This window comes from Galleria mellonella, unplaced genomic scaffold (genome assembly GCF_026898425.1).
Source record: "Galleria mellonella isolate WM207_F2 unplaced genomic scaffold, CSIRO_AGI_GalMel_v1 utg300, whole genome shotgun sequence".
NCBI lineage: Eukaryota > Metazoa > Arthropoda > Insecta > Lepidoptera > Pyralidae > Galleria > Galleria mellonella.
The window spans coordinates 4,034,322-4,058,790 of NW_026442068.1; the positions used below are offsets into that span (position 1 = coordinate 4,034,322).

The following is a 24,469-nucleotide window of genomic DNA, read 5'->3' on the forward strand; positions in this document are numbered from 1 at the left end:
AATATGGTAAATATGATGGGGCAAGGTAAACAAGTGTCATATAATTTCGAATAATTTTATTTCTTTTTCAATATTTACATTTCAGCCCAGCAACGAACATACATTCAAAGACAAACTTATAATAGTAGTAATCGCATATAAAATCAAAATATGCAATTTTGATTCTCGCATGTCATATGTGTTTCTTAAAGACTACACAATATTGTATAATATTTAGTACGCACCTTCTGTGCTAGAAAAGTAACATAAAACACCTAAACTCTGGTGCGATTCTAATAACACTATTTACATCATAGGAAAAATCAATATAATCCTCTAATTTTGACATTAATCCTAATTTACAATAGAAATAACTAAATTTCTTAACATTATATTCAGTAAGCCAGTCCAAAAGCCGCTTAATAAGCATTAGATAAGACTAACCTTGTAATGCGTATATTTTCCCACATAATTTTACATAAAAACTAACAAATATCTACTTCATTAAAGTCAAATTCTGATGCCTAAAATTTTAGGCAACACTGTTCGCCACAACCATAAACTGTACTTACTTCTGTAATATATTACTAATGACAATATAAATAAATATATGTGTAATAGTATCATTTGCTTATTTTTAGATATTTGATATAGGTAGTATTGTAATGGAAGGAGGTATTTACATATAACTGTATATGTATATTTTAGATTTATTGCTTTATAAAATATAGTAGTGTAGTTTCTTTATGGCACCACATGCTTTTAGCATTATCTTAGTATATGACATTATTTACAATTAATTCTAAATTATCTACAAAGATCCCAGATCGCGTAATATATCATTCGTTACTATTCACTAAGTCTAAGGTAATCGGGCATGTCATGTTAATTATTGTAATTACTCCCTGACTGCCTTATAAACTAATGGAAGACATCGATCTACTGTTTTTTTCTTCTTGTATATACTAAGCAAAAAAATTGCATAGTGGCATACCATTGTTGAATATCTAAAGTATGTCATTCGCGTGCTGAATATTTGGAAACTCGTCTAATTTTGGAACGAAAAATAATACTATCCTTTTCATTTCTTAATATGTAGTAACCAAGGATAGCAATTCTAAAATCTTTTATTTTTTAAAATTTTATTTCATACTCGATAGGTAGTTCAGGTAAGTCATTGACATCTAAATTCAACTCGCCCACCTAAATATTAAGCACGTGTTGGCTACTTTATATACTTATATCTTGTATTAATATATTTTCTGGGCATGTACATTACTTACGTCTATAATTATTAGTATAATGTGCGTAAATCACCCGTACTTATTATAAAAAAGCAAGACACTTAAATTTTATAAAACTATCACAATTTATTTATGAAATTAATGAACCCCGATTTTTTTTTTACTAAATTGTAGATATTAAGTACAAAGTAATGGAACTTGACTATTGTATATTATTTCCAATGGATGCAAATATAGGAACAATAATATGAAATTAAATTACTAATTACTATATCATAAACATCTTATCCGATACATACCTAAATCACATTTTTTTTATATTTTTTCCTAATATCAAACAAACCTTACATAAACTTGCTTAGTTAACGTATTATGACTGGAAATGACTAAAATATGAAGTCCGATCAACTTTTAACGCTATCACATTCACATTAAATGTTAAACTAAAAATGTTGGTATTTTATAAAAAAAAAGGAACAAACAATTAATTTTCCTATACATAATGGAGAATCATCAATAACAAAAATATACAGCCCTTTGTCTACTTTCTTAATAAAATTAATAATTATACATATAGGTAGGTTGCATTTGAAAAGGCATCTAGCTAATACGTGCATTTATTTATAACTGATCTGTAATAAATCATAAATATAATAATATATGAACAAAATGTTATATTTTTACAATACAAAGCGTAATTTATTGCCTTCCCCCGATATAAATTGGAACAGATAATATAAGTATTTAAATAAGTTCATACGAGTTCTGTGTAATTTTACTATTATTTAGATTAGTAGGGCACATTTTACAAACTAATGAATTTAAATTATGTCATTTGAATGATTTACATTAGTCTCATTTTTAGCAAACTTAATGTATAATATATATGTATATAATACGTAATGTAAATTATTGTGTATAAAAAGGATTAAACAGTATATCCGTGGCGAGAAACAGGTGTTCGCAATTGGTCATGGTACCTATCTGGAACTGCTTTGCTAAAAACACGATTAATGTAAATCAAGAATTATTTTAAGAGACTTAAATAAAAAGTAATAAGAATTTAATCAAATTCAAAATGAAATGTTTTGACTCAAAAACCCTAATGTGCATAAATTATGCACGATATTATATTTTTTTTATAAATTATGACAAATAAATCAGTTCATTTATCAATCAAGTAGTAAAAAGCTAACTTTGGTCCCTTGGAGTCTGGATTAAGTATTGACTTATGTACTCACTTTAGTGGCAGCATCGTTAATAAATGTGTCGGAAGTTTATTACTTATATAATTAAGAGGTAGTTTGTAATTTCAAGAACCGCATTAACTAGTACTGAAAAATGTATCTTAGGTTAACTCCTTCAATGTAATGCCTCCGGAAGTATTGTGTTACTGTGTGGACTGGTAGGACGAGGCGCGGTCGGGACATATTTATATCTATCTGTTATCAATGAGGAAATCGAATTACTAAATAAACTAAACAAAAACGACATTTCGAATCGAAAATTAAGAGTCAATAACGTGTCGGGCATCTTATTGGGGGCAGGTTATCTAAATTTATCTTGACCGCACCACACATACAAGTAGCACATAGGGCTTACATATCTTATTTAATAAAATGGCTTATAATAAAAACTACATATGTAAGTAGTTATCTAGACACATGCTTGTCAGTCTTGGTATCAGTCCTCTATCACGGATGCACTCATCAAATAAATGATCTACCTAGTTTAAAGTATTTTCGTACTGCACCGTAATTAAAGCAATTTATAAGAAATGAGTTCGTACACAGCACAGTCAGGCCGCCGTTAGAAGTGCACGTCTCTGACGTCGGTGGGGGTGGCGGCGTTACTGTGCGCCTTATCCTGAGGAGGGGGCGGGGGCGTCCACCCCGCCGCCTCCCTGCGCTGCCCGTTTGGGACAGTGATGGCTCGCTCCACAATCATGTTTTCCACCATTTGTTCGATTTGCTCCAGGCATGTTTGGAGACAATCCTAAAAAATAATTTTTAATGTCAGATAATAGGTACTCAGCATAAGTCTTGGTTAAACTATCGTGTTATTAGCCAAGAAATCAGATACCCATACTCTTTGATTCGTGTTTTTTTTTTAATGGGTAATAATGGAATGCAACCTGCGCTGTCGGTATACACTGGCGGGATACTAATGAGAAACTGAAGGTGCAGATGAAAGTAGGCCATTTTTTAAATGATGAGAATGGAATGGTAACCCCATCTGTGCGTATCGTTGTTAATTCTATGAGATTTAACAACGATAGTTTCCAGGGTGAACCGCGTGGCAGTCAACCTTATAGAGTACATTGCTACCATGGGTGACCAAGAGTGGGGCCACTAGACCCCACTAACCACTAACAATCCCTTCCCCGCCAGGCAGGTACGTTAGCCCATCTTGACAAATTCTATTAGAATTAACTACAATTAATACCTAATTTTCAGGGAGAACCGCGTGGAATATATTGCTAGTAATGGAGTTACTTATTCCCATTATTAAGAATCCTCTTTCCCTCTAATTAATTTCATTCAGAAGTGTAGTTGTCAGTTTTTCAATCTAGGGAAACATTTTAGCCCGAGGAGAAAGGAATTATTAATAATGGGATCTAACAAGCCCATTACTAGCTATAAAACCTAAGTCGATCTCCACTCGGTTTCCCTCGGAAACCATTGTGGTTAATTTTTGATGAATTCGTCACGGATTAGTCCAACCGATCTACTACATCCTCATTAACAATACTACAATGATGCCCTACCAGCGTATACCGATAGCGCAGGCGGCATTACCATTCCATATACAACCATAAAGAAAAAACTTCTTAGTCCTTGAGAGTGGCTTCCAAGTATGAGCAATCACATCGTATATAAATATTATGAGACGGATATCACTGTATTATTTATGTCGTCTTGTTTGCTAATTTCAAATATTAAAAATAAAAGTACAGATCTGTTGTCATTGTATTACTCTATTTCCATGCTGGCTAGACGTCTTAGTTCTCAACAACATTGTAAAGTTTAACTTTGTAATTCCATGGGTTACGGCAGTGGAGAAATTATTTACCAAGTCTATGCGCGTAAGTTGGTGCAGCCGCTGTAGGTGGCCGTCGAGGCCGAGACCTCGCAGGGCGGCCGCGATGCTACACGACGCCAGCGTACTGGCTGAATATAGTGTAAACTCGTAATCTGTAACAAACGAAAACAATGTCAGGAAATAGGTATTTACAGATATAAAATTATATATATCCCCACTTTATATGAACACCTACACATTCGTCAACTGGATATCCCGCTATTTATGTACATACCTAACAGAATAAATACTTATCACAATAAGTTTAACGGGGTACATAATTGAAACTAGGATTCTTTCCTGTTTGTTAATTATTTCAGTGTTCAATAATAATTGGAACTGTAATTAACGGAGTATTGGAGCCTCTATCAATATATAAGTAGTAGATATAATATATACTTAACTAACATGTGCTTAAAAAATAGATATACGTAATATAAGTTATAAAATCTGTTGGCATCTACCTCATATCTATATGTGTACGTATAATATTGTAAGATATATCCGGTGTGTAAAGAAATGTTCCTTTCTCTCTCCTGCGGTACAACAGTCCCTCTCGGGAGAGGGCCTCAAAGGAGCCGGCACCCGCCCTCGCGACCGCATTCCATAGCCTGCGCTTGCGCGCCCGATTCACTCGAATATTTCTCATGGTCTTAGTTAAGTAGACCTTTACATAGGTATTTTAAAAGTCAAAATATTACCGTGTCTTATTAAAATATACTTTCCTATAATACAATAATAATGAACTACATTAGAAAAGACGTTACCTTTGTAAGCTCTTTATGAATTGGGAATATAGTATATTGAAAAATATATATTTATATGTCACACTTCGTAACTTTTGTGTCCTTTTCTATGAGAGACAAAACCTATACAAACAGAAATATTTTTTAATGTATAAACTTTTCTACCGTTTATAGACATGAACAATAACCATGGATATAATGTAAATAGTGCTTTGCGGCGTCTCCTGCACTGGTTTACAACTAACAATCTTATGTTAAACGCTAAAAAAACAAAATGTGTTAATTTCTCTCTGTCTAAAAGTTTTAATACTAATTGCAATATTAAATTAAATGACGAATCTCTCGAATTTATAGAATCTACTGTCTTTCTAGGATTCACACTAGATAATAAAACACAATGGGGTGCACAAATTCAAAGCCTTGCAGCGAAACTAAGTTCAGCAGCTTTTGCCGTGCGTAAAGTTAGACAGTACACTGATACTGATACTGCTAGATTAGTCTATTTTAGTTATTTTCATAGTTTACTCTCTTATGGAATATTACTATGGGGAAAAGCGGCAGATATTAAGAATATATTCATATTACAAAAACGTGCCGTTCGAGCGATCTACTGTATGAAGAGTCGTGACTCATTAAGAGAGAAATTCAAAGAGGCAAATATTCTCACCGTTGCTTCTCAATTTATATATTCAAATATCCTATATGTTCATAAAAATCTTGACTTATTTCCAAAAAACAGCAATATTCATAATATTAATACTAGATTTAAAGACAAACTTGCTGTCCCCAAGTATCGTTTAGAAAAAGTTAATAGGTCTTTTATGGGAATAGGTATAAAAATTTACAATAAGATACCAAAGGATATGTTGGAATTACCCTTAAATAAATTCAAAACATCTGTTAAATCATATTTACTGAGCAAAGCCTATTACTCACTAAACGATTACTTGAATGACGAGTGTGCATGGCAATAGTTGTTCATGCACTGAATTTTCATTTAATGTTAGACATAGACACCTATATAAATATACATTGTAAATAAACTGGCTTTAAAAAAAAAGTAATTCAATTGAGTTTCTTGCCAGTTCTTCTCAATTGTATCTATATACCGAACTGGACGGTAGGGAAAAAAATAAAATTATAATGTAAAAATTTGACGTTCATAAGCGGCTAAAATGTCCTACATGAATAAATGATTTTTGAATTTTGAATTTTGAACACAAGTATACTGTGACGCTCATGTTACTCTTGCGTTACCATTCTTGAGGACTAAAATGTTATGTTATGTTACATCTATGCTGTGAGGTATTCATAAATTAATAGTAGACCTACACAACTTCCCAATAATTTATTGTTAATATATAAATAACATTTACCTATTGACATTATTTATTTATTTGCTTTAAGTATAAACTCATTTATCATTGCATATACCTAGGAGTTTTATAGTGATAAATTAACAGGAAATTCTCCTGAATGGCCGACCTTGTTCGTAATTCGTTGTATATAGTTAGAAGTAATAAATATTATAAAATACATTAAATGAATAATTATATTTTTTTTTATTAATTATAACTTTAACTATATAGTCAGGCAAATATTTTTCCCACGCTATCGCAAGAATTATGGACGAGATGAGACGTGCAAACCACAAGTACCTCCGCACCAGACACGAAGTCGCAGACAAAACGATTGAGGCCTTCAAGGGCCCCCTATTCATCATTAAGTAGTTTCCATTATATTGGCCAACGTATGGATATCGAACACTCTTTCAGCTCATTTAAAAGATTTATTTTAATTTCTTTTTTATTTGCATGTCGGCACACTCGAGATAAAGAGAACGGGCAGAAGGAACGCACAAAACGAACAGGACGAAACAAGGAGAGCGGCCGCTTATTCGAAGTATTTGCATAATCTGATGTTAATCAAACATCGGAGCCTACTCTCTGAGCTGGCGACCGCTAATTCTGTGACGGTGACTAAATGCAGAGTCGTCATAACCTAGCTTCTAGGCTTATTTAAATTAGGACCAAAAGAATTAAGAGTACAAAGCGAAAGCTGACCAAGAACTAAAACATGGGACTGAATTGGATTACACTAAAGAACAGCTTACAAAATTGTTGACGAACGTAATTGATCAACTAGATCTAGAGTAGTTTTAGCAGTTCCTCGGCATGTATACAGTAGGTAGACTAAACAAAAATTGAGGAGGTAGAAGAAAAATGAGGTTTACTCAATTGGTCTAAATCTAACTTTCAGATGACTAAGAAAAACAATGACAGTCTTTGAGTGAATTCTACACTGCGAATTTTATTATCATAATCTACTCGGGCTAATAGGACTTACGAACTTACGAGACACAGGGCGGATGTTTTGCTTGTAAAATATTATTATGTATCAGCAAAACTTTGTGTATAAACATTGTTAATATTAGTTCTAGAGTTATAACCTACACTTAACCTAGAGTTATAGGGGGAAAGGGATTGTTAGTAATGGAGACTGAGAATCCCATTGCTAGCAATATAACCAACCAGGTCGGCCTCCTCTAGGTTCTCCCTGGAAACTATCATGGTTAATTCCTGATGAATTCATCATGATGGGCTAACTGACCTGTTTTCATTCTCATCTATCACCCTTCACTGGTACTCCGACAGCGTATCCCGTTAGCCCAGGCGGGGTTGCCATACCATTTTCACCCATCAAAAAAAAAAAAACAAAACCTAGAGTTATAATATGTAGACTCTACGAGCACTTTGACCATAATTCTGTTAAGTATTATTTGGCAACAATAGAGTGATATTGACTTAAGGAATTAACAATCAACCATACAATTTCTTTACCAGGACTTCTATATATTTTTACCTATATACCAGCATACCTACCTATAATATAAATATGTATAAATGTTTAATTCTATAATGCATAAAATATATAAATAAATAAATAATGTAAAATATATATTTGTATATTGTAAATAATATGAGTTTAATATTATATGTATGTTATTTTTTAATTATTGTTTGAATTTAATATTGGCTTTATCTATCAATCGACCGTAGACAGGAATAACAGAAAATTGACGGTTTAACGATGACGACGATTGAATTATATTTTCTGTTATTCCAGTATATCTGGTGTTAAGTCCGCCATTTACACTTTTTAGGTGTATTAAAGTTTTATAAATAAATAAATAATTGTATTTAATCAAATTATCTGATTGTGTGCCGAACTGGGACTCATGAAAATCATAAAGAAGGCGGAGTAGCCATCAGGAGTGCGGGTGGTGACATAATCATCGTACTGCCCTTGAACGTGGAGCCAGTAGATGTGGTAACAGGCGGCGGCGGCAGAGCGAACCGCCCGGCTTATTTGCGAGGTGAACGCTCTGACGAGGCCGCGCCGTCGCCGTAGTAAGCGCCGCGGTGCCCACCGGAACAACACCCGTGCTGGCCCCCACAGATATACGCTTGCCATTCGGCACCACAACTCGCTACTGTAGTCTAGAAGCCGATGGAAGAGTAGACCGCGCTACAATATCTTGTGTAGAACGTTCGCCGACGAAAAGACATCATAATGTCAAATCGCAAATAGCTTGATCCATAGCATACGTAAATACAGAAGAGAACTTTATTATGTGTATGCATCAGACAAATCATCAAGATGAATTTGAGTGGGAAGCAATAATTTTATACCTATCTATAATTCATCTACTTTGGCTGGACCATCAGATCCATGTCAGTTTTAAAATAACCCATTACAATTTAATATCCCAACGAGTTATGATTCCAGAGTAAATTGTGCCATTCAAATAATGATACATAATGCGGGCTATCTCGATACCGCGAAATATTCGCGCTCTCCACTTGACGATCTTTTGCCGCTCAGGGGCAAATAGGTCTTTTTATGAGTTTTAACAAATGACCTTTGAGACTCCTTGAGTTAAAAATAATTATAACAATTTGCATACTGTAGTACACTAATAAATATGTGCCAAATTATTGCCATTATAAAAGAAATTGCATTAGATTTCTCGAACAAACGAGATGAGATTATTACATTACGAGTGAAATAAAATAACTGATGCGTAAACTTCTTTTACAAAAATAAAGCAATATGACAGCGGCGGTGAACAACAAAAACCGTTGCATAAAAACATATGATCCCATGAGGGTATGGGTGAGACGAGAGACGGTGGTGCGGGGCGGGGGAGTCCCGAGGCGTGCTGGAATGCGCTCGAGCGAGCGGCGTGGGAGGCGCCGCAGCCGCAGCCGCCGGCGCAAGCAGCACAGGCAGAACACACACACAGCCCGCCGCCCTAGTACTCGCACTCTACTCTGCCCTCATTGTAAACAAGCTCACAGCAATCTTAGCCAACATCCTCAATGTTTAGTTCAAAGCCAATGAGATGCCAAATACATCTACACCTAACTAAACCTCAGCAATTCACGACAAATGAATGCTTTTATTATTATATCCCTTATACCACCCACGTAAACACAACATTTTGAATGTTATTGAAAAAAAAATTAACATGTTAGATTTTAGATTCAAATTCTTCTCATTTATGCAAAGCATTTTTTTATTATCCTATTTTAGGTTTTGATCAAAATTTACTTAATATTATTATTGATCGATAAAAATTTTCATGTGAATTGCTAATATTGCTAGTCATTAATAGGTATGTTAGGTCATACTGGACTTAGCAAATGAATGGTAATTCTTCCTTTATTACTCCATTTTTTTTAAATATAAATGTAATAAAACTATTTTAAAAGGTTTTTATTAACTGCTATTGTTAGTTTAAACCTACTTAGTTTTATTTGTTCTATTTCTTGCTCTAATATGCCTCTCGTATTATTTTTATTCTTTTAGTCTAATGCGATATTCAGCTTACAACTTCGTCTGATTTTGTGCTTTATTTAATTTATTACGTTTGTTTCATTGCTCTTTATTTCGGTATCTATTTAAATATTAAGTAATCAAATCTAGCGATATAAAAATGTTAGATACCTACCTACAATAAAATAAGACTGATATTCCGGATGATGATTCGTTTCAGGGTAAACGTAGTTTTTGTGGATTTTATATTCTTATTATTTCTTATACATTAAGGTTCATTGACATGTGACAAGAAACGCGAACAAGAGGCAGAGCGCGACTTGGCTCTACATTGTCGTGACGTGACGTAGTATCTAGATGCTAATTACTGTCTACTGCGGCAAACAACACATACCTATTTCTCATTTATCTAGTAGTAAAATAAATTAACATTAACAATGCAACATATTATTATCCATTCATTGGTATTAGCAATTGTGTCGGTAATGTCTGGCTAAATAGATAGGTACTAACCTCTAGCGGCCAACGCAATAAAAGTCTGCGCATGTCTCTGAACCATCTCGGTGTTGACGAGACCCCTAAGCGGTAACCTTGTCAGCAGCAATGGTAGAAAGTCGTGTGCTGTCACACCAGCCACGTCCCATTTCAGTTTCGACAGCACCAACAATTCCCAGCTCTGTTGACAAAATAAAATATTATTACTTATTTAACAATAATTTCAATGTTTCTAATGTTAACAATGTCATATATCATCTTCCTTATACAAAGGTACAATATTTCAGTTACTCGAGTCGCAATTTGTTTATTTTTAATTATTTAATTTATGGTTACATGAAAATGCCCTTAATAATTTAGCACTTTTTTTGTTATCTTCTCGATGATATGAGTCACCATTAATTTAATAAACAGCTGACGGCCGCATTGTGATGAGAACTCAGTTGGTAGTCCTATAGTGTGGCGTTTACTCGGGTAACGATTCGAAGAAGAAATGTGACATTCTTGCTGCTACATCCGTTGTTTAATTGTAAACAAGCAAGGACCGCTTTGACTTCCAGGAACAAGGGATAGGTAAAGTAGCTTTGAAATGCGTGTAGAATCCATAAACTGTACGATTTTTAGTTTGTTTATTATGAAATTGTTATGACTGTTCAATTATGATTCGGTCTTGGAATATTCAAGAAGAAAAGTCACAACATTTTCAAATGCATCAAATAGGTATTAACTGATTACTAAAAAGCGTTTCTTTATCATTTTGTCAACTATTATGTTTTTGTCAACAGCTGACCCAGATTAAATTAATTGACATTAAATAAAAGTTAAATGAAAAACGTAATTGTGACTGATATCTTTGTCAGTTAATTTTATGAATAACTTGATTATTTAGTATACATAGACACACACACACTTATACATGTAAGTGGTGCATGTCCGTTGACAGATAATACTCATGTTTACTTAACTCAATCGGCGGGGTCGACCGCGGCCGTGCTCCACCATATATCTCTCCCGCACAAAATTATTTCTCATATCGAAAGAGTTAGAGTCTGTTGTCGTGCAGCAGTGCCTGGTATTTAGGGCCTGTTGGTTTTCAATACGTCGCATTTGTGAATGAATGAAGTCTCATCACTGGGAGTTGAAATCAGACCGTATGTTAGTGTGGGCCATAACATCGTAGCGTCAACACAGATGTGATGTATATTGACAATATTATAGTAGGATGTCCATAGGTCTTTAAAATATAGTTTAGTAGAGAGAATAAAAAGACTAGTGGACTCAGGCAGTTAACGACGTGGTGTTATGCGGGTCGACCGCGAAATGAAAAGATTCGGTCTTTCGCAGAAGTTGCAACCGGTTGAAAAACTACGAAAACAATGCGCTCATAAAGCATTCACCGCAGATACTGCTGTACGCGATGGCAGACGGATATATTATCGATCGTTATTTATTGTTACTGGATATATTGAATTAAATTCGTTGTTTATAATATTATGTCACTTTGTGTTAACTGTATCAGTTGTAGGGGCCGGTTTAAAGCTATCGAACGCTCGTTCTGTAATGTACACACAGTTTAGAATCCGAGACGGATGGAATGCAGCTCGTAAATTTTCAGGCGGGCATTCATTAGAGGTAGGTTGTGCTTACGAGCTAAAAGGAAGGCGAGCGGACGCGGTGCGGGTCTGCAGTACCCAGCAGTTATCGGGCTACGTTACAGCCAATAAAGCGAGCTATGCAAACAGCCCTCGACACACTCGTCGAATTCCTCACTCGGTTCCCATGCTTTATCCAATTTCATCGAACGGTGTGACTGCACCGCTGTTAGAATCAAACAATGAGCGCGGTGTCGTGTCGCCGCTTCGTTCCTGTGAGACTAAACAACTATGGAATTTTCCAGATGCGAATATAACATGTACCTAATTTAATTAACTTATTTCAATGATACTTATGAACTTAATAATTTGAATATACGTAAGTTATTTTTGTCTACATAGTAATGTGCTTTAATATGTAATCATATAACGTGATGTTGAAATAATATAAAATTTATAAAGCTTACTATATAATTATACAGTTTCTCTTTTTATAATGTGAATAGTTATAATCAATATATGCATTTATTTATTCTTATTTTAATTAAAACCCTGTCACTTTTGTTGGAAACGTTACAACCGTTTTTCTCACTACTACGATAGTTATCAGTCGGAAGCCTAACAGGCAAGCGTTGAATACTTATGCCAGTGCGAGCGAACAAAACGTGTTAAGCCTGCACAATTTCGCAACACTTACGTAAGTCGTTATCATCAGCAAATTCCTGCAAAACGTTGACATTGACGTCTATGAATCGAAGGCATTACATTTATGAATGGCAATATTAGGTACCTACTTACACAATATTTAAAGCACTTATTAATAATAATTCTGTTAAGCAATAAATTAACCAATTTATTTATATATTTATTATAGTTACTGATTTTATATTGATCATATTTAAAAAATATAGGATGTATAAAGTGTAAGTGCATTCTCTAACAGTCTCAACTTTCGGAAAAAAATATTGTACAATTTATGTAGTTCAAATATAAATACTTTAAAAATTTTATCTATTTACTTATTAATTCAATTCTTGATGGAGGATACTTATGAACTTTGACAGCAAAGGCAAGAAGGGTAAATAATACGACAGTTAGCCGTGAAACGACCGCTCTCCGCATCGCGTCGCGATTGTCCTAACCACAAAATTTTCATTTTTTTCTTCCCTCATGGTCGCCGCCCGCATAGGGGGACTCGTTTAACTGGTACACGTAGGAATTTTATTATCGTTATTCCAGCGTTCTTTTATGTATTGTAGATAAATTGTGGAATTTTTGTATCGTAAATATTTTATAATAAATATAGTCATGTAAAACAATCAGTAAATGAAATATAATCAAATCGGTGCCAGTTATTCAGACTTGGTTCCAAAAATAAGTTGTAAGTAAGTTGTAAGTAACAACAAGAAATTGAAAACGAAATACCTTATGTCACAGTATAGCTCAAAATAAAGTTAATTAATTATCAATTGTTAATATTTATTTCCTTTTATATCAACGTATACAAATTTATGCTTAAAAGTTTAAACACTATTTTCTCTCGATGCTAAAATATGCTCAAAATGCAAATAATTACTTATAACATTAAAGCAGTGCCCAGAACTATGCAAAGCATGCTTATCACTAATATAAAACAGGTCTGTTTGTATAACCCACCCTACTAGCCGTACTCTACCTTTATTCTGAGACAAGATAGGGATAATCACTAAGAAGTTTAATATACAATTGTTACACCTACTCGTTATGAGTATGGAGTGTAATGTAAACGTAAATACAGCTCGTCTAGTTGTAAACAGCAGTATTCATAATTCAAACTAATTTTTTTTAACGTACCTAGTAGATAGTTGTTTTTAAACAATGTTATACATGTGAATGAGAGAAAAAACGTTTTCTTCAAAGTGTTAAGTGTGCTTTGTTTTATACTATTAAGTTTGCGGGGAAGTTTCATTTGCACCGGAAACAAGCGGACTGCGGCGTGAGATCAGCAAACAACCGCCGCGCCACCCGCGGTCGTGCTAATATGCTTATTGCTCACATTCTAAACAATAGTTTTCATTTCCTTTTACTGATATGTTATGGCTAAGTGAGCTCTCAATAGTTATTTAATTTAATTGTTTAAATTCATGGAATCAATAATGTAATGTGATATAATTTCAGTAATGTGGTAAGTACTCATTAAAAGGTATGCAAGTATTACACATTCCTACACTCCTTGAATGGAATATTTAATGCCATAGAAAGACGTCATAAAATCGTAATGATTAAGTACTTGATAACTGTAAGTAGGTAAACAATTGAATTCGCTACTTTCTCATAATAATTCGCACTGTAAACTAACGTGCATTTTTACAAAATGATGTCTCTTTTATCTCTATAAAACAACTTACATCCACATAAACCTTTATAATGTGTAAAGGTGGTCTTGTTGTTTCAGCTGCTTGATTACATGACTTATCTCTGGCTGGCACATTTATGACTATTGCTAGTAACACTAAGTACAATAATACCTAACTAGATATAATAAATCGTTGTTCATGTTCAGACAATGAACTGTGTCGCTGTCGGAAGGTAGGTGTGCGATCTATCAAGATTATAAATATAAATAGTCAACAATTGATTGATAATATAACTAAAACGTTAGATAATTTTATCAAAACACAAATCGCAGTAATGTCTCTATACTGCGATAAATCAAATTTAACTTTACAACCTCTTACCACTACATATATTGACTTGTCGATTCATAAAAGTAAAAAACTGAACACGGACTTAGATAATACGTAGCCGTCAGTTTTTCTACTACAGCAAAAGAAATAATTTCTACACAACTTATTTACTGTACTTATATTACATTAAAAATGATAACTGATAAATACACAGCAATAAGTACTGCGCAATACAAATTTAAAACTGTGAGAATCACAATTCGCATAATTGCACAAACGTAATGAATTTCTCGGCTCCCTCATTAAACATAAGAGTGAGCCGAGGTTGTGATATTGAATTTTCTCTTTTGACAAACTGACACCGCTAGTCGTAAACTTATGCTTCAATTATAATAAACCTTTACGGTGGTAGTGTGGATGTGAGAACGCGCAAGGTTTTATGGTCGGCGCGGCGAGGCGCGAGGGCGACCGGCCGACCGCGGGAACCCAGCATTAAACCCGCCTCGGATGCCAGAGCTCTTTTTGCTCGAGGCTGGCCGCAGACGTGGCGTAACCAGACTAGCAGCCCAATCAAACCAATCACCCGGTCATCTCCTTTTATGCTATATATATAAATACAAACGATTTATTAAATCAAGGCCAATCTCAGTCACCAAAAAAGGTGAAAAGGAATAGCGCACTGATATGGAGAACTTATCCAGAAACAATCGTCCTTTTTTGTATCTAATACAATAGAAATATTGGTTAAGGTTGGAATACCATACATTAGTATATTTAAAATTATTTCAATTCGTAATTCTGTGTAATATAATGATGGTATGTTGTTATTCAACACAAATAGTCTACGGAGAGTCAATATCAAATTTAACAACACTCACTCTTTTGGAGAAAAGATATACTAAGTGTATTTCTTTTACTACTTATCATCTCGAGGAAAATATGATTTCAAGAGCAAAATTGTTCGGCCAAGTTTCATATACAAAAATTTAATATAATTAAATTAACTAATAATTCGGTAATATAAGTATCTACGTAATATCGTAGATGCTCTACGAGGGCGCTACGAAAAATTGATTATCTCGTTTTAGCCTATAAAGTTAACGATATGTTTCTCACTAGATGACAAATAAGTAGGTACTTCAAAGCATGTTAATATAGTTCATAAATTTATCTAATTAGAGCTATATATAATCCATCTTTACATATAGAAAAATAAAAGATTAAAGTGGTTTAAAATTTTTACCTATATGAATAATGGTTATGGTAATTGACTTATAAAAGATAAGTGCACTTTTTGGTATCTGAATCTCAATAATGGAAATTAAAAACAAGGTTATGACATTAAAATTAAAACAAATGAAGAGGTAGTTCATATAACTTACTATTAGGCAACAATCAGTTTATTAAAAAAAACATGTAAGAATGGGAAGAATATTTGCATTCCGTTATTTCTGCTTATTTTGAAGACAAAAAATATAAAGGATACATTAAATCTAATACAAAAGAAATATATACTACTAACGACTAATCAATCAATGTAAATTGATTGTTTGACAACAAAAATCACGGGGTACAGACACTTGAAATGCTGTGTGTATTTTAAGTTTTCCTATATGATCACAAAACTCAAAGTAAATAAGAAGCTACAGAATTTTCTCTAAGGTATTTGTACGTACGTAAATACAAGCCCAATATTGCATTTTTAAGTTGACGTATAATTGACTATGTTCAAAGTCCATGCAAGTGTATAGTTAAATTATATTAATATATATAAGAAAAAACAATAATATAACATTCACACAAATATAAATGCATTAAATTTCTCATATTTCAATTGAGCTATTATGTCTAAATAATTTATTTGTACGATGTAGTATTGTAAATTATTTTGGGGAAAAAATAAAACGGTTATTATTATTATAGTTAAGTTACGATAAGTATGTACCTACATATAACTCATAAAAGCAAAATTAAATGTATGACTCAAGAGTCTATAGGTATAGAACATAAGTGGCAAGTGTGAAACATATGGTCTAATAGTTCAATCTATATACTACAACATGAACAGAAGATAAATAATGATAAGTAGGCACATATTTTGATATTAGTTAACCTTAGCTTGCAAGAGCAAGACCTCATTTTATTGATACCTATTAGTTCGAAAGTAAGAAGGCCCGGGCGGCGGCGGCGTGAGAAAAAATAAGCGGCATGCTTCGCCTGTAATTGGTCTGATTGAAACGCGGGATTCGTTCGGCGATTCTTCCGAGAAGCCGAACCGCTCGTTATGGAAAACTGTCCTCAGGGCCACAGGATAGTATTCCACACCACAGCCATCTATAATACATTCCGTAGTCATTATCTGACGCGAAGCACAAATGAATTGCTAATTACACCTATTCAAAAGTTTAAGTATTCTGCTTTTTTTAATGGAAGAAATGAATGAATTATTTGCCTACTGACAATTTTCTAATTAAATTATGCATAGCATTGACACGTTTATTGTTAGTTAATCGTCGTGGCACGGTATCATACAGTTACGCCTTCAAACAAAGTTAAAGCCCCAGTGATCGAGCATTCGAATCCTATAAATATTTTTACTTTATGTCCTCTAATTTGCACTCTATCTCCAAAATATACTCAGTGTGTCTAATACAGCAGGGATCCCGCCACCCGTATCAAATAGCAAGGACGGGATGCCTGAACAAATGCACCTCCAAGTATAAAAAAAGACACGTTTATTATCCGTTATAATTAATATAAGATACCACCTACATAGGCAATTGAAATCAAACGATCGTTATCAAACTGTGAAAGTATAACTGCATAAGTGCATGGAATGCGTTTGTAGGTAAAAAAAAAACAGGTCGAGTACAATATGCGCTGCGAAGATGGCGTGCACTTATTATCTACGGGACGGAGGCGACGGTCGGGGCCCCCGCGGGTGGCCGCAGCCGCACCGACCCGAACTGCAACGACCACATTTTACATACGTACACTAAATGCAAATATTTAAATACATTTCCACATAAACGCTTCAGAACTAACAACTTGTTGACACAGCGATGTGTCTACTCGCCGAGAACAATGTCGCGAATTATACATTGCACCTCTATATGGTTTATAAAGACCAAGTAAATAAACAATAATGCAATTAAATATATTATTAGGAAACGTGTGTGAATCACATAGTCTTAAGCCCGAAAACATAATCGTTCCACCCACACTGCACGCGGTCCTTGTGAATGTCGTACTAAAATAGTGTCGAGTAATTCGAGTATCGAGTACAATCTACTAAGCGAATCTTGCGAAAAAGATTCACTTGGTGTATATATATGAATATATTTTCGGTATTGTAAGGCAAACCAAAGTCTTAGAAAAAAGAATTAAATCCTTTACCAAACGAAACACAGTTATATCTAAGTACTGATATTTTATTATTCGTTTTGTGAGCCTGGTTTTAATTTATTACATTGAAATAAAAATTTTATGTGATACCTGTGTGACAAACTTATACACGTACACCATATTATTCTCGCATGGGCTGACAACTTACGTTACATAATATAATACTTACCGCGATAATATAGCTTTTTACCTTCTGCCGTTTTTGTTGTGTATCAAACATGAATAAACGTTAACATAAGTTCAAAAATTATATTCTTTGGATTCATTAATATGCCATCGTAAATCTGGAATTCCAATCTCTCACGGATGTTCAGACCGCGAATGATTTAGAAATCAGTGGAGTGAACGACATGAACGCGTTGTGCAAAATCAGTGCTCGTGTACAATGCAAAAAGCGTTTGTAAGAAATTGCACGAGTAACAAGATCAGCTGTTTCCGTAGACGCATGAAAGTTCATTAGATAGTCTGACAAATGGAAATTAACATAACGCACGTGATTAAAAAAATTATCATTAGCCTATATATAGGTACTTACGCAGAGATCTGCCAGGGTTATGCTGTTTGCTGTGTAAAAGATAAGCAGCTCGGCAGGCAGACACCGCGAACTAGGCTCCCGTAGTTTTGACGCCAGTAGCAGGCACGCTGTACCCAACAGCTGCACTTGACTCTTGCCCACCGTGCACACGCTCAAGAAACGGTCCAAGTATGATATTGCCAGCGGGAAAACCTCTTCCTGACAGTTCTGATCTTCGCATATCTGCAATAGAGTACTCGTTAAGCTTTCAAATAAATTAACAGTTATGTTAGTAAGAAATAGGTAGCTGGTAACGCCGCACCCATACCACATTAAGTTTATCGTCCGGAATTCCCGATAACCCATATATAAAATTATTGCGATAAACACGACGCGCATTGCTTTCCTGCAGTTACAATTCTTATCAGCGGGAATGGTAAACGTATGTTGTAGGTAGCAAATTCTAACTGGAAAAGAACTTTACGCACGTTTAATCTAACTACTTAAGCACGACAACCTACATACTATATTTCAGACGACAAAGTAATGATTGATTTGACTGAATTAAGTGCCGTTGAGAATATTGTTTAAACACTTTTCCAGTATGACCAGAAATATGGTCCACTTATTAGACATGTTAGATTTAATTAGATTGTAACCAATTTAAAAAACAAGAAACTTCTAAATGGACTGTATTAATTTTATATTAGACTATCTTCGTCAATTACACTGATTTTGATGATCGGTATTTTTGCAATTTACAGGAATTACTCCCGTATTGTTCCCCCGTTAATTTTGAGACGAATGAAACGGGTGTTTTTGTATAATAAAATCTTATATTATTAAGGTATCTATTGAAACAGAAAACGTTGGAAAATAAAAAAGCACAAATTTTCGTAGCAGTCAATTTCAATTGTGTATATGAAGAATGTTAAGTGAGACGATTGGATGTCTGATACTGTTCGTCACATAGTTTCGCACGCTGCTGTGTCGAATGTCGTTGCAACTGCGGCTCATATCGCAGTCATCGTGAAAACATGTATCCCCTTATTAGCTACCTACATGTAACTTGGTTTAGCCGACTGTCTCACGCTCTTCGCTAGGTACTTAGTCAGCTGATTAACGGATGTACCGACCGGCCTAGCAGTTGCAATTCCCAGACAAACAATGTCGAATGAAGATTAGAATTCTCTGTAACTTGGGAACTTTTGTGCAAATCCCATGGCAATCAATATAATAAGCTGAACGGTATAGATAAATTCATACATGACAAATTACTACAACGCTAAAAACTATATTTAGAAGCTTGTTCTGTGATTGCAAGACCGGTAATAAATATCAACATAATAGGTTGGTGGTAAAGTTGTAGTAATCATGATAGGTTAATGGTCAAGTATTTGTACCTAATAGTAAAGAGGGCACTCTAGTTATGAACGAATCGTACGGATGAGGGCCGTAATTAAATTAGAACATACATATATATAATATGAGTTTTATAATATAAACACTATATAAAGTAACGCCATGGGCAAAGTGTTATATCTTATTTAAACAGTTTTTTTAATACGCCGACACCATAGATTTTCGCCAAGAAAAGTAGTCGAAATTTTAACTTCGATCGTTGAAATTAAATGACTATTCAAAAATATATTTTGTCCCATATTCGTAGTTCAATTTCACGGTGGCTAATAACTGTATGTTACATAATTATACTGTATTTACTACAGCCTATATTCAGGAAAAAGTAAGCTGGTGCCCCATCTGATGAAAAGGCTGACGGTTTGTCGTCTTATTTGCTGTAATTTACGAGACACCACTAAAAATAATATGTTTAATTATAGTGCATGCCTTAGTATTATTAATGAATAGATACCTACATAAGAATACGACACAGCGATAACCCGTAGATATAAGTCAACCCTCTAATTCATAAAAACGTCAAACGTCTAATAAACCTACTTTTGCTAATTGAAGGGTTACGTATTTATTTAGACATGAATTCAAAATTAAAAAAAAACAACGACAACCTTAAAGCTGCGGTTTAATGAAAATATCTTATTTTTTGATGAAATAATGGAATTACGAATTTAAAGATAGGTACTTCGCTTAGAAAATTATTCAGTGAAAAAGTGAATAATAAACATTTATTTTTTATTTTTGTTTAACTCGAAAAGAAGCTCTCAATTGATTAATATTTACACGTTTGAAAAGTTTCTTCTTATAACTAATGATTTCATTAATAAACTTATATCAACGAATAATTTTTATATTAGTCACACCTAAATGGAGGTCATTATTGGTTTCAATAGATAATAAACCTTAAGCTTAATCTTATAATAACAAGTAGTTCTAAATATTAATTTAAATTAATTACTACTCGTAGTATAAATTAGTATAAATTTTTCGCCCTAAATTAGGCGCCATAGAACTTAATTAGCATCAATTAATTTTTGTAATTTTTAGCCAAGTAGTTTAGTAATGATAAGTTTAGTTTTCATATAAAGTGTTCATATGTTAGTAAGTTTGGTTCTATATCTTCAGATAGTTGAACAAAAAGGTTAAAAATGTCACTTTTCGCGTATCATAATATAATGGACGATGAAACAGTACCAACGCAGTATTGTGTCTAATGTAAATAATACTATCCACTCGAATGGGAAAAAGTTTTGTAATTATAACTACTGTAAATTCGCTAGTTTAATGACATCTCGTTTGATACCGACAGATTTATGAGTCAACGTATATACAATGTAATTAAAATTGTCAAATAGTACCTACCATATACATAGGTGTATACCGTAATAGCAAAGCGGTCAATTTTAAATTTGTTTCAAATGAGAATTATTAGCAAATATCATAGGTAACTCAGCTGCAGTCTAATTTGGTAAAAGGGCCTCGTAGGTATGTAATTTAGTTTATCAAATAAACATGAGTGGAGGGAGTCCATTAACGGAAATCCGTTAACGCTTCGGTTTAGATACCTATCTAAAGATAGGTTTATAAAATATTTGATTTAAGTAGGTAGGTACATAATATTATCTTTTATCAAAAGCCAATGAATTTTTTTGGAACTTTAATAACTACGTACAGACAGGACAGAATTATTTGAAAATGATAATGTAAAAAGTGCCCACTTTTATAACGAAAAAAGTTAATGATGTTATTACTTTATTAACGACTAGTGATCCGTCCTAGCTTTGCACAGAAAGATAGAAAAATAAATCAAAATTTTATATTAACTTTCATAGGAAAATGTTTGATACGTTAGAATATATTATTGTAATTTTCATAAGGTATGATAATTATTTTTTTTAAATAATAAGTTAGCCTAGCACTTATAATAATATCCAATGTTACTCAATGACAATGTAGCTTTCTATAAGTGAAAGAGTTTTTAAAATCGGTTGGGTTGTTTTGAGTAGTCCATTACAAATAAACAAATATACAAAATATTAAATCTTTTCTTATATTAGTGTAAATTTATATAGTTAAGATTCATGGTAAATTTTTTTTTTTGATGGATGAAAATGAAATGGTAACCCCGCCTGCGCTAACGGGATACCAGCTAGCAGCTAGCGGAGCACCAGTGAAGGGTGATTGATGAGAATGAAAACAGGCCAGTTAGCCTATCATGATGAATTCATCAAGAATTAACCATGATAGTTTCCAGGGGGAACCACGAGGATGTCGACCTGGTTGGTTATATTGCTAGCAATGGGATTTTTAGTCTCCATTACTAAAAATTCCTTTCCCCCGGTAAAAAAAAATTTAAAATTAAATAAGTACCTAGTTACTTATGGGCAACTTTTATGATTAATGATTTAGAGAAAACAAAGGCAGGCACTAAGGTTAGGTGTCTATTCTTAAATAGTCAATTGATTTTTCTTTATATATATTAACAGATGTGACGTTGCCAGATCTTGGTGAAAACTTATAAACATGATTCATATATGAAACACCGATAGGTAAGTTTAACGTAGACATACATATAACTACAGATATGAATTTAAAGTACCTAGAAATTTACTTAACCCAATGAGAAAAGATTGACGTGAGACGGATGTATGGTCGGATATATGACAAGAGCGTTATACCTATCGTAATCAGTGGATGCGCTCAGTGATTATGTATGTAGGCAGGTACTGTAGGCATAAAAGTTAATGTATGTTTAACGTGTACACGTTAAGATGTCATTGACCTTGCAGCCGCAGAGGAACGTTTCGGTCTGCTTGTGCTGAAACGTGGTATGCGACTGGTTTGGAAGTGTACTCACGAGGTGTCGGTGAAGAAGGATCGTGGCTGCGTGGCGCATGCGCCGCCATCAGCCCATCGCACTCAGAGCATGACGTCAGCGCGCGATGCCGGCGCGCACTTCGTGCCGGCCGGCTGACTATGACTACCACGACCACGTGGGTTCAACACCATTTCTCACAGCTGACTACTTTTACCTACATTTTAGTTTAGCTACTCATTTTAGTAAATAGTAATGATATTCATCTGAGTCTAGATAGCTAGGTACTCACTAGGCATATCAATAGTTAGGCACGTGAAACGATAATAAAGCTTATACCTACCTACCTCTACCTATTATTAGACATAATTTAGGTCATGAGCACGTAATAACTATGAGCTAGTAATTATTTGCACTATGTATTTAGGTATGTACCTAATAGAATAGCGAGAGATAATAGCGAGCGTCCGACCGGCGTCAGCTGTGTGTCAAAATCAGCTGATTATTCAAATAGAACGAGCGACTCACATCGGTCGCCGACCGTCGCCACCGCGCGCGCGCCGCGACATCGGGGGCCTCTCGTTTTTATGGACACTAACTATAGATACATTGCAGATTTATATTTTTGTATAATTAATTTTTTTTAAAGATAAATAGCCTATTTATGAAAACTTTTGTATAAAAGCTTAATACAGTAGGCATTGGAACTACAATAAGCGACGACTATTCTAACAAGTCTTATTAGATCATACTCGTAATCAGCTGATCATGTAAACAATGTCGCTATAATCGGCTTATCAACCTACCTACTATTTATGCAACACACAGAAGACACAAACTGAACATATTTTGACCACAAATGGTTGGGGCTGGAGAATCACGGCTAGACATGGCATGGCATGGTGTGAAGCAGCTCGCAGTGGCATGGACATACGGGGGCCACTGGTGCTGCGGTGGACAAGGTGTGTACCTACACGTGGCCGGAAAACGCGACAAAATGGCGAACGTACGGGTGGCGCGGGTGGAGCGGCGGGCGGTGTGGGTGCGGCCAGCGGCATGCATGCGGCGCGGGTGCGCTCACCTCTAGCATCCACTCGGCGACTAGCCGGCGCATATGGCTGGTGATCTCCGTCTGCACGGTGCTGAAGTAGTTGGCAGTGACGGCGTAACGCTCTTCAGTGGCCAGCAGGTTGTCGAGCACGCGGCGCCGCAGCAGCACTGGGTCCGGGACGGCGGACCGCGGCGCCGGCGCAGCCCGGGGCGCATCGCTGCTACCGGGACTCACACGCTCCGCACACAGCAGCTCCATGTCACACCGCACCGCGGCTTATTGATGGCTCGCTATGCAGTGTCGGCGGCGTGTTGGTACGCGGACAGCTGATCGTGCGCGAGCGAACAGCGTAGATGCCAGTCTACGTTTTGATGTGAAAACGGCAACAGCCCGAGTCGGAGTGAGCGGACACGGACACTGTGGTGTGCTACTCCGCCGAACATATGATCGGCGGGACGCGGGGGGAGGGCGGGGCGTTGAGGCCCGCACGCAGGTTTCTCCCGATGCGACGGCGCGTTCAAATACATAATCTTTTTACTCGCTCACACTCTTCCTTTCCTTTCTATTTGAGTACATACGTACCTATGATTAAAAAATAGATGATTTAATTAAAATACACATTTCTG

At 34.9% G+C, this 24,469-nt stretch overlaps 1 protein-coding gene across 1 annotated transcript; it reads right to left on the reverse strand.

Moving 5' to 3' along the window:
- Nucleotides 1-39: 39 nt before the first annotated feature.
- Nucleotides 40-24,267, reverse strand: LOC113523364 (G1/S-specific cyclin-D3). Its single transcript, XM_026909307.3, has 5 exons — nt 23,874-24,267; nt 18,583-18,804; nt 10,403-10,565; nt 4,296-4,417; nt 40-3,218 (listed from the first exon to the last, which is right to left on the reverse strand). The coding sequence occupies exons 1-5, from the start codon at nt 24,099-24,101 to the stop codon at nt 3,033-3,035; spliced, it is 921 nt and encodes a 306-aa protein (XP_026765108.2). The 5' UTR covers nt 24,102-24,267; the 3' UTR covers nt 40-3,032.
- Between the last annotated feature and the right edge of the window lie 202 nt (nt 24,268-24,469).